We start from the raw sequence: 13,089 nt of genomic DNA, 5'->3' as shown, positions 1-13,089 counted from the left end.
GTCCGTGCCCATGCCGCTGCCGTCGCATCAGTTTCTCGTTGGACAGCACGCGAGGCGGCAGTACGCCCACCACACCACTGAGTTCTTCTTCGAGCAACTCGACAAGGGCTTCGCCTCGCCGTATGTGCTGCTTGCCTCCGGCGTATTCTTCTCGTACTTGGCATGGCGAGTGACCGAGCACTACGTGCGGCCACGTCAGGAGCAGCTGGCACAGTGCCGCCCGATCCAGCGTGTCCCGTTTGTGCCAGCGCACAACGTCTTTTGGGGGCTTGCCGACCAATCCCAAGCCGGCGTCTCTGCCACCGGCAGCCGCGCATCAGATGTCGAGGGCGTTGCGAGCAACTTGTTCTTGCCGCAGTCAGTGAACGAGGCCCAGGAGGAGGCGATGCGCCGCCCGCAGCTGCTCTTCAGTGAGACGAGCGAGTTGCACGAGCGGCCGTCTGCGGCCAACCCCTCTGGAGAGGTGGACATTGTCTGCCTCGAGCTTTCTGAATTCGACCCCAGGCTTCGAGACGACGTTTACTACCGCAGCGTGCACTACGTCCCGGCACAGGGTGGACTAGCTGGGTCCTCTTCGGTGGGGTACGAAGGCTCCTCGCCAACTGAGTGGGCGCAAACGAGCAGCAGCAGCGTCTTGGGCCGTAAGTCCATGATGCGCCCTGGGGAGGTGGCTGCGACTGCGACTGCTGCTGCTTCCGCCGGCCCATCAGCCAGCGCATCTCCCCCCACCGCAGCGGAGGTGGAGAAGACCATGTCAGCCACTGACTACCTCCAATTTATGTCCGGCCAAGGCGAAGAGGTGATACACGGCATCATGAAATGCAAAGGGGTGACAACACAGAACAACTGCGTCCCCTACCCCGGCCACCTCGAGCAGGAGTACGCGCGCAAGCTCATGCTGACTCTTGGGCCGGTGCATGTGCTGCGCGACCCCGCCCAAGCGATTTTGCCGCGGCGCTTTTCCTTTGTGAAGGAGGTACCTGTTGAGACGCTGGTGCTTGGAATGCACTCGGGCGAGATGCCGCGGTGGCTAAGCACGTGCTACCCAAACTTTAACGTGCATGTGGTGGAGAAGGATGGCGCGCTGGTGCGGCTGTGCAAGCGATTTCTTGGATTGCAGGAGTCGAGCAACCTCACGGTGCACATCGGCGACCCTGTCGATTACGTGCGGCACCAGGCCGCCATGACAGCCAACGGCAACCCGGCCGAAGCCGGGTTCAAGCCGTACGGGCTGGTGCTGATTGATGCGGTTGACGGCGCGGGGCGGCTGAGCACACAGTACGGGCGTCTAGAGTTTCTTAGCAACATTCGTAGCATCATGAGCCGCAATGGGTGCATCGCCCTCGCGCTCCCCAACAAAGATGCGGGGCTTGTCTTCAACATGGTGCAGAACTGGCGCATGGCGTTCTCAGGGCGGCCAGTCGTGCTGGTTCACTGTGTGACCTCGCCCTACTCGATTCTGATGACCTTTCAAGATGCTGCCACACGCGGCAAGGCGAACATCGGCAGCATCGCCAAGGTGGAGGAGTTTCAGGATGTGCTGCGGGCGCACATTCGACATTACGGAGCCGACCGCATGCAGTTCGACATCACGCGTGAGGTGAGCGTGGCCAACTTCAGCGTGCTGAACCCGGAGCAGAGGTACAGGCTGGAGGCGTATCTGCCTGCCGGCCACCCGGCGCTCCTTGAAGCTAGGCACCAGGAGGTTCAGGAGGCTATGCTGCGTAGGAGTCACGCCCAAAGCTGGGGCTCGTGGTTGCGCCGCCTCACAGGGGCAGCTCTGTCGCCGAGTCAACGCAGTAGTCTTTGATGGCAAGTGAGGAGGCGCCGGTGGACGTGTGCGCGTATGCGTGCGTGTGTACGTGCATCTTTGTCTGTGTGTGTGAAGTGGGTAGGCGGAGTAGGAGATGGATAGGCTGCGTATCCTTCCTGTCCTTTCAGCCGAGACCGCAGCCTCGGCTACGGCGGCCGCTTTTTCTGATGTCGGCCTTTGGTGCTCTCTTCGTGGGAGCGCCCCTCGAGTTCTCCTCATCGCGTTATCGGAGCTCAGTCTTGCACATCCTCCCTTTTGTGAAGTACGCGTGTGTGCTTGGTTCTCGAATACGCGGCGCTATCGGTCGTGGCTGCCGTGCCACGCCACACACACATGTACACAGACGTACACAGGCAGACGCCTCAGAGGGAAATCGGGCCCACACGAGCGGTAGAGAGCGATAGATTTCGCGTGGTGGGTTGGTTGTGCCTTAAGTCTTGTGTGTGTCCGTGTGTGTGTGTGCGATGGGGTGTGCGGGAGGCGTCTGGCGCCCGTGGCTGATACGGTGCAGCAGCGCTTAAAGTATATGAACCTCGCCTCCTCTATCACTCTCTGTGACGCTCGTTTCACTCGCTGCTTCCCACGTTTGCGGTCTGAATCTCGCGTTGGTGTGTGCGCGCACACACATGCACACACACGCACACACGCCTGGACTGAAAGGTTCATGAGCTCCCTCGAGACGAAGTATCGACCCGTGACACGATGCAGCTTTGCCAAGTCAGCGATGTGAACTGCTTCCCTTTCTCCCCCCTCACTCCCGTACTGTCTTCCTCTCCCGTTCCCCCTGACCCGCCGCTGCTGATATCGCACCACCGCTTCATGCACCCCTCTTCCCTTTCTTTTTTTCCTCTCACAGGGCCATCACACCCCTCCGACTCCTCGACAGCGGTGCCCCTCTCTTCCTCTCTTGCTGTTCTTCCACCGTCTCTCATCCTCGTGTAGCAACAAGTGTCAGCGTACATCTTTTTCTCGCACCTGCTTGTGAGCGCGTTCGACCTCTACTGTGGACGGTAACACAGACTCACTCCTCTATGTGTCAGCCGACGGGTGGGCGGACACGGCACACACAAACGGCACACACACACACACTCGCAGACCTATTCGCAGTTTCGGGGCCGTCTCTTCGTTGCTGGGGCTCGTGTCGTGACAAGTGCTCCTAGAAGAAGAAGTGGCGTATTCTTAGGCCTGTTCGACTGCCTGCCTGCTCTCCCCCCTCCCTCTCCCCTTGCTGTAAGTGTGTGCGTGTGCGCTTCGGTCGCTTTTCTTTGCCGTTTCTCTCGTTTTGTTGCTCATTTCCCTTGACGTCTCTGCCCATCGCCTTCTGAGCTTTTCTTGAGCTCGTGTGTGTGTGTGTGAGGGGCATCGGCTGGCGGTGTTTCGCTTCGCATTCCCCCCTCCCTCCTTCTACCTTCACTCCTCGCTTATTCGCTCTCATTGCGCATCAGCCAAACACAAGCACACACTCACCCGTACATCCGTACACACGCACAGGCGTGTGTGTGTGTGTGCCTCTGAAGTCGTTTCGCTTCCCCCTGTCTCTCTCTCTCTTCTCCTCCAACGGGCGAACCTTCCCTCCCCCCAAAAAAGGCGAGGGCAACACCGGACGTACGGACGCGGCAAAGATGAACATTTTTGGTGTGACATTCATCGCCGTCAGCAAGGTGATCGTGGCGGTGCTGGTCGGCGTGTTCACCACAAACACGATTCCGCACAGCGCGACTACGCTGCGCAACTTCGCCTACCTGATCTCCATGGTCCTCCTCACATCCCTCACCTTGTCCAATACGGCCAAATCGATCGATCTCGAAGTGCTCATTCGCTGCAGCATTCTCGTCATGTTTTCCGTCGTCTCGATTGTGTGCGGCCTCGTGTGGGGTGTCGTCCTCGGCTACCTGTTCTTCCGGCCCAACCCCAAGTACTCGGGTATCCCCGAGGAGCTGCGCAAGGATGTGCGACTCGACCTCCTCTATGATCATGTGGATCCCGAAGATGTCAACGCTGACGGGACGCCGTCTTCGTTGCCCACGACGCAGCGGACGCGTCCGAAGAAAAAGAAGAAAAAGACGAGCGTCCCGTATGTGGCCGTTGTGCTGAGCGAGCACTTTCGCGAGGTCGGCGTCGATGGGAGCGAGATCGTGAACGCGCTGGAGGTGCCGGACGAGCGGCAGGAAGACGCTGGGTACAGCTACGCCGCGTGGGTCGGCTGCTCGACACAGAACGGTGTCACGCTGCCTCTGTCGCTCATGAACAACATCGCGAGCTCCGTCCCGTTCATTGACATAGCGCACAGCGGCGCCTACATTTTCGTGTTCAGCGTCAGTTACATGCTGTACCTGTGGTCTGCGTGCCCGGCCTTCGTGGAGGCGGGCCAGAAGGCTGTCGTCAAGCAGCGACTCATCCGCGAAATTCTGCAGAAGCACAAGCGGATGGCGGCCCGATGCGATGCCGCTACGCAGACACTCTCCTTGCTCATCAACTGTGCGCCGGACAAGAAGGAGGACGCTGAGGAGGACGTCGAGGTCGATGGCCATGAGAGCCGGGCGACGGAGGCAGGCGGTCCGGAGTGTGAGGGCCGCCCATCCGCCCGCCCCGCTCTCGCCACCTCGGCGCCGTCGTCCGGCAGCAGTAGTTTCCACGACAGAAGAATTGCACTGGAGGCCTATGACGAGGCCGCCACAGATACCTGCGGTGATTTCGCAGTCTGCCGTGCGCACTCCGCCACATACTCCTGCGACGCGGGCCCGTCGCTACAGAACTCGTTTACACAGACGGCGAAAAGCTTCGCGCGTATCCTCAGCAAGCGGCCCGCACCTGAGAAGTTCAGGATACCTGGCCCATCCGCTGTGACGTCCCCCAACACGGCTGCCGAGCGCGCATACACGATGGCGACGGCGGAGCGACTGCCGTATGATTGGGCCGCTGCCGGCTTCCTTCGCGTCAAGTACGAGAGCGAAATAAAGGCCCTTAACAAGAAGTCCGCGTCGGAGAAGGCACACCAGTTTGGTCGTGCTGCCTGGGCTCTCGTCAAGAAGCTCATGACGAGTATTCCCTTCCTCGCCGTAGTGACAGGCATCTTTATCGGCATCGTTCCTCCCGTGCGTGGGCTGTTTGAAGGCGGACCGCTGGAGATTGTGATGGACGCCATCTCTTTGATTGGCGAGGGGTCGATTCCGTCGTCACTGCTACTGCTCGGCAGCAACCTTGTCGGGTCCTCCTCGGCTAACGCGGCGGGGCCAGCGGCTGGGCAGGCACCGGTGCGCCTCCGGCACGCCGAGCAAAACACGGAGTACCCGCTGCAGCCAGAGGACTGGCAGCTGCTCGGCGAGGATGAGGCTTATGCCAGGTGGTACGACGAGCAGCACGACGAGATGGCGTTCGACGCACACGAGTCCTTTTCGCTGTCGACGCTGATGCAGCGTGGTCGCCTGCCTGCATCGATGATGCCCCGTGGTGCCAGTGCCGCCTCCGTGGCGTCGATGACCGAGTACGACGACAGCGATGACCGCGACGGCGCCAAGAAGACGAAGACGTTCCTGGACAGCGTGCAGCGCACCTTAACGCTCCGCGGGGTCCGGCCCACGTTCGTCTGGGGCACTATCGCGTTCCGCATGCTCATCTCCCCGACCTTCAGCTTCTTTCTCATCCTCTCTCTCATCAAGACAATGCCGTTTCTCTTCGGTGGGGCAGGCACGCTGGATAAGACGCTCATCATGGTGCTCATGGTGGAGCTTGCGGCGCCGACCGCGATCAACAGCACACTGCTGTTCAACGCCTACCAGTTCATGACGTACGAGTGGGCAAAAATGCTTTTCTTTCAGTACATTTTGTGCACCGTGTCAATGGTCATGTGGGCCTCCATCGGCTTGAGCTACGTGGCGTCGCTCTAAGGGCTCCAGTGGGAGGGGAGCAGCGAAGCGGGCGGAAACGCCCACAGATGAGCGGCAGCCGAGGAGGAGGCCGTCCCCCTTGCCCCAATGCGAATGGAGCAGAGAGAGAGAAACGCTCAAGTCGCAGGGCCCGCCAGAGCGCGACTGGGCGGTGAGAAGGGGGGCGCTCAGAGTGCGAGGGGAAGGGGAGGCTGACCAAGAAGACGCCTGGGCGTGTCGAGGGCATACCCCATCCGTAGCTCGTGGATGAGGCTCTAAGCGGCCCTTTCGTCCTGTATCTGTGCCGAGGATGCCAACGGATGCTGGTGCCTCTGCAAGAGGTGCTTCACACACGGCGACCGGCTACGCGCACAACCATTGCTTTCGGGTTTCCCCGCCCCCTTCTCCACGCGTACCTGCGGGGTGAGGAATAGGCGGCACCCGTGATTGGTGCGTGTCTGTGTGGGAGGAGAGAGAGAAGTGGATGGGCGTGGGGAAGCTGCTACTTGCTTTGTGATCGCTGCCAGACTGACGGCGGTGTTGGTGGCTGAGTCTGATGTCACGGCTCCAACGGCCGCCTGAAGAGCGGGAGAGACGGATCCCACCCACTCCGCCTTTCTGCCGCTTCTCGCAGTTGCCCTTTCACCCTTTGGACTACGGGAGACGTATTCGAGATGGTGACGCGGCTATAACCACCGTGGGCAGTGGCGCACGGTTGTGATAGCCAAGCGACGACTTTTTACCCATCGAGGAGGAGTAGCGAGACATTTTTCATGCTTTGTCTGAGCGCGAATGCTCACATGCGCACAAACGTTACGCCGCGCCATTCCCCGCCCTCCCTCGCCGTTCGCCCATCGGAGTGGGAGACGACGCAATGCGCGTGTGAGAGTGTCGCGTGTGCGCAAACGGTGCCAACTCCTCCCCTCCCCCATCTCCCGCGTGCTCTCCTCTCGCCCTCTCTCCCCCTTTTTTGAACGGTTGCTGTACCGCCCACGGAATCGACACCTCTGATTGTGCGGCGCCGTGCGTTTTACGCATCGCCTACGTTCATGACGTCACCGACGCGGCCCCCTTCCCCCTTTTGCCGTCTCCGCGCGCGACTCTCTCTCTCTCATTCTCATCTTTGTCGCGCCGTCGCCCCCTCCTCCCCAAACACACACACACACAGACAGAGGAGGAGAGAGAGAGACCGCTCACAGGCCGAGCGGGCAGAATAGCGTTGGCGCCCTCGGACGCTTCTGCATTGGCACCTCACCACTCACCGTCTCACTTCCCGACGGACTCACCTCAGCGCCGCCCCTCCTGTGGCACCTCTGGAGACGATGCTGCCGAGGAGCGCACTGGTGCTACTGGCTTGCCTGGCGGCAGTGCTCCACCCCAGCTGTCTGGGTGACCTACTGTGCACGAGGGTAGCGGCTGCTGCTCCTGCAGTCGCGCGCGCTACCGCTACCAACAGTGGGCACAACAACTTGACTGCTGCGGCTTCCCCTCCACCGCCTTTTACCGTCTTTGGTTATTTGCCCGAGTACCGTCAGGCCTCGTTTAACTATGAGGTCTTCTTCAGATCAGGGCTCACCCATCTCATCTTCTTCAGCGCCGAGGTCGACCCCACAACGTTGCGTCTTACCCACGTAGACGATCGCCTGCCGTCTGGCGACGAATGGGCCAGCATCCGCCAGCTGGCAGACGTGCACGGTGCAAAGCTGATGCTCTGCATTGGTGGTGGCGACCGTAGTGACGGGTTTGCAGACCTCGTCGGGGACATGGCGCGGCGGCTGGCATTCATCGAGGAGGTGAACGCAGTGCTGCTGGAGAGAAAGCTTGACGGCATCGACTTCAACTGGGAGTACCCTCAGACAATGACTGAGTGGTTGAATTTTGGCCGTTTCCTGCTAGAGCTCCGATCTGCCCTCGGCTATGCGACCGTTGAGGGAGGAGACGACTCAGTCAGAGCGCTGAGTGGGCAGCGCTTCCGCACCCAAGTGCGGCGCACCACCTTGTCCATGGCTCTCCACCCTCACGCGTCTATCCCAGCCGTACTGCAGTCCGCTGATGTGCTCCAGTCGCTCGATTACATTCACTGGATGGCGTACGACCACGTTGACGGAAGTGCGCCCCATAGCTCCGTCGAATACGCTGCCGCGGTGCTCAGGGAAGAGGTGATCGGGCTCTTTAGCGAGGCCGCGTACAACAGGCGTCGGGGAAAGCCGCGCCAGCGGTCTCGCGCAGAGCAGGACCACCGCCGCAAGCTCACCCTTGGAATACCCTTTTACGGCCGTCATCGAGTGAACAAGCGACTGCCGCCGGAGACGTACGGCCACCTCTGGCACTTGATCCAACAGTGGGCTAGGAGGGAGCACCCGACCTGGGCCGAGGGGGGAGCGGAGCTGCGAGCGTTGAGCGAGTACGACGGGTACAGCTTCACTGGCTACGACGATGTCAAGCGCAAAATGCAGCTGGCCCGCGCTGCTAGCTTGTCTGGGGTAATGATCTGGGAGCTGGGCCAGGATGTCCCTCCCGGGACTTCGCCGATGTCACTGATGACTGCAGTGCACGAGCAGCTGGCGGATTGGGGATTGCTGACCGATGGCGGTCATGGCCGCAATGGCGGCGTACGTACAGACGAGATACACCCTTCTCAGCTGGAGGCGCAGCATCCCTCGCGGAAGGCCACCGAAGACGACGATCTATGACCATCACCAGGGCAGCACCCCCTGTTCCGCATCCTACAGCGCTTGCACACAGTGTTCTCCTCGCCATTTTTCTTCGTTTCATTCACTGTCACAGTAGCTTCTCACACTCTCACGCGCGCACACGCACATCAGTGACGGTCCCAAGAACGTATAGCCAGAGAAGGGGGAAGGATACGCGGCGTGGACAGCACGCCACGCGCTGTCTCAACTAAGCGACACGATGGAGGGCCGAGTTGAGAGGGAGGCGATTGGCGCATCCCTCTCTCTTGTTCAGCCGCCGATGCGCTTTTGCATTTCTGGTGTCTAACCCAGAGGCGCGCGTCTCGTCCTTTCTGGCTGCCTGCCAGTCGCTTCTACTGCTGCGGTTGCTGTGCGTTACGAAAGCGACGCCCCATAGCGCATTCGTCCATCTTTATTCCCCCCTTTTCCTCACCTCAACGGTTTACACATGTACATGCATACGTACATGGGACACGCTCGCGCATAAAGCTCTTCTGTTTTACCCCTAGCCTTCCCACCGGACCTCCAAACGGTGCACTGTCCCTCTTTCGCCGCAGGGCCACACCACTCACCCCGCCTTTTCGGATGTCTTCTCTCTGTGTGCTGGTGTAGAGCACGAACTGGCACGGCCCGTTTTCTCCGCCACCCCACTCCATCGTCTCGCACGTCCACCCCCATCCTCCTTCTCACCTTTGGATATCACACTCCCCGCAGCTACACCTCCCCCTCCCCCTTTTCCCTTGCGCTCTTCTCTGTAGTTTCCCACTTGTGTTCGTGTGCGTGCTTGAGATCCGTTGCCGAAGCCGGAGCTGGTGCACCTGTGCTCAGCACTACTGCTGTGTGTCGGTGCTCGTATCGTCTCCCGTTTGCGTGCGCGTACGGGTGGGGAAAGACTCGGGTGGCCCATCACGTGCTCGCGCGGAGGCGACATTGGGAGATCGCGGAGCAGCGAGCAGAAAGAGGAGGCTGAAAAGGAGGGCGCCCAAAGAAGGGTTAGGCAGTGGCGGGAGGAAGGGGAGCCGCACTCCAGCTGTGTTCGTACCGGTAAGCAATTCTTCGCTCGCTCCATTTTCTAGCGTCTCTCTCTCTCCGCCGTTTCCTCTCCGGCGTCGGGCCTCTCTGCTTCTGTCGCGCGCTTACGTGCCAACGTGAGCCACCGCCAGCCGCCAAGGGCCGTCAGCATCACCGTCGCAAGCCGACCCCCCCCTTTTTCCCACCTCGAGTCGCCCTTTCTCTCATTCCCTATCACATAAGCGCTGAGACGTGAACACCCGCGTACACCACGGGCCCAAACAGCAAAGGCGGCCGGAGAGGCTTTAAGAACACACACACACACACGCACGAAAAAAAACTGTTGTGAGCTCTGTGCAGCGACACCGACTCACGCAGGCACTCATATCGTCATTCTGAAGGAAGAGAGGAAACGGCGACGAGACCCCCGGATTACGGGCACGAGCAGCTCGCGTCTCTTCCTCCGCCCTGCGAACGGAACGGCGGGCTCAGTGGGAACGCAAGCATTCGTGTCTGTCCACTCACGGAGAGGCCCTCTCCTTTCGAGGAGCTCTACGCGAGAACCGCGCCCCCCCTTTCCTCCTCCTCCTCGCACTTTAGGCCCACATCACGAGTGGGGTACGTACGCGTGCCCTGTGCAGAGCAGTAGCGATTAAAGGGACCCTCTACACGTCGCTCTCTCCCCTCCCTTCCCTCTCTCACCTACGCAGTGTGTGCATGTGTACATCGAGGGCGAAGCCATTGTTGATTGGCGGTTCTTCTGCTTGTCGAAGTGGAAGGCAGCGACAGCACAGAGAGAGAGTGAGTGACAGAGTGATAGAGACGGGCAGGTGTGTTAAATTCTCTGCGTGTATGTGTGCATGTAAGCTGCTCCTCGCTGGATTGTGCCCTTCGCTACGTCACACACACACACACACATTTATATTTATATATCTTTCGTGCCGACCAGTTTGCCCCCCATTCCCCTCTTCTTGTGTGCGCGTGCTTGCACCTTCTCGAGAGGAAAATACGCGGCCGAAATAATTTCACATTCGCCACAGCCCTACACGATAGAGAGCCGCATATACACACATTCGCACCAGAACGACAGAAAAAAGCGTACGACGAAAGTAAAATAAAATAAAAAGAAGGTTGAAGCGTGTTGGGACGAGACCGCTCTCTCTCTCTCTCTGAGTGGACGCCGCGCCTGGTGCTGTCTTGGTGTGTGCGCACATCTCATCGCTGGGCTTTCTCACCTTCCCCTCCTCCCCACGACGTGACCGTCAAGGACGATTTCGTCTCGCCTCTTTGCGCTCTCTTACCTCTTTTTTTTCCGCTCTGCTCTGTACGCGAACGCCCTCGAATTCTCCCCTAGCGATCCCCCTCTTGGTGTGTTGTGTTGCTCATTCGTCTTGGGGCTCCTCCATTTTTTTTTCCAAAGCGCCTGTGTCTGTCTGTGTGTGTGTGTGTTCGGCCTTTCCCTCTCTCCGTGTCTCTTTGCCGTGTTGGCTTCCTTCCCCTCTCCCCCCTCTCTCTTTATCATTGCCGTTGGTTGTCTCTTGTCGCTGCTACGCTGGAAGCTCGGGTGACACAAGTCCCCTCCCTCCCTCTTTCGCTCTCCGTCTCCTCCACACCGGTCTAGCCTCGCCGTCTGGCCATAGCTGTCCTCTCTTCTCCCTTCGCCTCCAACCTTCTCGGTTCTTTCCACTCAGCGTTTCCGTCGCTCTCTCTCTGCGTGTGTGTGTGTGTGTGTGTGGCTGACGAGCTGCGATTTCAGTTGTCTCTCCTTTGCCGATTTGCTTGTGAAATTGTGTTTGCTGTTGGCGTTTGGCAGTATCGCGAGTGGTGCCGCCGCGCTGCAGACTCACTCTCTTCCCCATCCCCATTCCCGGCGCTTTGAGCCCTCCCCCCTCCCCTCCCTCTTCCTCCTCTTGCTGCTCACCTTATTGCCATCAGCGCGGTCTCCGTCGATTCCATTCCGTTGCGCAACCGCCCCCCCCCCCGATACACACGTGCAGTGGTTCATACCTCCAGCCGTGCACAGTCACACCCCCACCCTTATTAGCGTAGCTGTATAGCGCGCTGTTTCTGAAGGGGTGATTCTCCGTCCCTCAGGGGGAGTACCCCGGCACCCGAAGCCGTCTTTCCCTTTTTTGTTTCTGTGGCTCCCTCCTTCCCTCTCTGCGTGCGTGCGTGTGTAAGGGCTGTAGGGGCTGGCCTCCTTCCTCGCCGTCTGGACTGTCAGCCCGCCATGCTGGAGAAGTACATTGCGGCACTGCTGGTGCCGTACTTGTCTAAATACGTGGAGAACGTCAACGAGGATCAGCTGAAGGTCAACATATGGAGTGGAAAGGCGGCGCTGAGCGACCTCGTTCTCCGCCCCGAGGCCCTCGACGCGCTACTGGGCGCTGCCGCTGAGGAGAGCGACGACTGCACTGGCGAAGACGCCGAGGTGCCGAGGTCGACAGCAAAGAAGGCTTTCTTGCCCATCAAGACATACCGTGGCATCTGCAAAAATGTCTCTCTCTCGATTCCCATCAAACACCTTCGCTCCGAACCTGTTGTGCTGGAGGTGGGGGAGGTGCTGGTGACTCTAAAGGGTGCGCATGCCGGTAGCAGCGACGGCAATGGCGCAGCGATGGTGGGCAGCAGCAGCGGCAGCTGTAAGCGCAGCGCGAAGGCCGAGAAGTGGGCGGCCCTGGCTGCGGCAAAGGCGAAGGAGCTCGACGCCTTCGAGGCGGAGCGCAAGCGCCAGCGTGAGCAGATGGAGCAGCAGCAAGGGGCACCGCTGCCCACTTCCGGCGGTGACGGGGCCGCGGCGAAGGGAGGCGGTGGCTTCTTTTCGCGACTTGGCGAGCTGGTGGTGAATAATGTGATCGTGAAGGTGGGCACGGTGCACATCCGCTACGAGGACGAGGACACCGAGACGGTGCTCGGCGCAGTGCTCGGTGGGGTGCAGTTGCTGACGATGAATGAGTCCACTGGGCAGCCGATGTTTACCGATCCATGCGGGTTGCAGCGCATGTGGAAGCGGCTGGTGTTCAACGACTTACAGCTCTACTGCGATGACGCGGCCCGCATACGGGCAAACACCGCACTAGGCCGTACGTGGCTCTCTCAGATCAGCGACTGGCAGCAGTGGTATCATCGCATGCGGCAGCGCGTGCGGGACGGCAACGTCGCCTTGTCCACCATCCTGGGTCCCGTGTCGGGTAGCGTGGACGCGAAGGTGGTCTTCAAGTTGTGTGTGCGTCAGCTGCTCGATACACCCTTTGCGGATGTGTCCGTGAAGCTGCAGTACGTGATGGCCAACCTCACCCGCTCACAGTACACAACGCTACTCGAGACCTCGATGCGCTTCACCAGCCAGGCAGAGGCGTCGGAGCTGCGGAAGTCTCGGCCACGCGTGCCGGTGCTGGGGCACGCGCGTGAGTGGTGGCGGTACACCCTTCGCACAGTACGCACCATACTCGCGCAGCCGAAGCGGAAGCAACTGCTCATGCAGGTTTCGCAGGTTTGCAAGCCGGACTATCAAGCACTCTACCGTGATGTTGTGCGGCAGATCGAAATGACGCCGGAGAAGAAGAAGGCCTATCGCTTCGTGACGCGACTCATGACTACGGAGGACATGAAGGCGGGGCGCAAGTGCGTGTACGCGCAGATCGCGCAAGAGATTCAGCTGAAGCGGAAGGACAACGATATACGAAAGGCTGAGGAGATGGCGAAG

At 60.1% G+C, this 13,089-nt stretch overlaps 3 protein-coding genes across 3 annotated transcripts; all 3 read left to right on the top strand.

The window, feature by feature from the left end:
- Positions 1-10: 10 nt before the first annotated feature.
- On the top strand, positions 11-1,810 carry LSCM1_05717 (uncharacterized protein; the record flags this gene model as incomplete). The annotated part of the gene is made up of 1 exon (XM_067323161.1): positions 11-1,810. The coding sequence occupies one exon, from the start codon at positions 11-13 to the stop codon at positions 1,808-1,810; it is 1,800 nt and encodes a 599-aa protein (XP_067179796.1).
- A 1,625-nt stretch (positions 1,811-3,435) lies between these two features.
- On the top strand, positions 3,436-5,700 carry LSCM1_05716 (uncharacterized protein; the record flags this gene model as incomplete). Its single annotated transcript, XM_067323160.1, has 1 exon — positions 3,436-5,700. One exon carries the CDS (start codon positions 3,436-3,438, stop codon positions 5,698-5,700), a length of 2,265 nt encoding a protein of 754 aa, XP_067179795.1.
- Positions 5,701-7,001: 1,301 nt separating this feature from the next.
- LSCM1_05715 (uncharacterized protein) lies at positions 7,002-8,372 on the top strand (the record flags this gene model as incomplete). The annotated part of the gene is made up of 1 exon (XM_067323159.1): positions 7,002-8,372. One exon carries the CDS (start codon positions 7,002-7,004, stop codon positions 8,370-8,372), a length of 1,371 nt encoding a protein of 456 aa, XP_067179794.1.
- Positions 8,373-13,089: the final 4,717 nt, after the last annotated feature.

Source organism: Leishmania martiniquensis, chromosome 16, assembly GCF_017916325.1.
Source record: "Leishmania martiniquensis isolate LSCM1 chromosome 16, whole genome shotgun sequence".
In the NCBI taxonomy this organism is placed as follows: Eukaryota; Euglenozoa; class Kinetoplastea; order Trypanosomatida; family Trypanosomatidae; genus Leishmania; species Leishmania martiniquensis.
The sequence above is the reverse complement of the archived record's forward strand: the minus strand, read 5'-3'. Positions and strand labels throughout refer to the sequence as shown.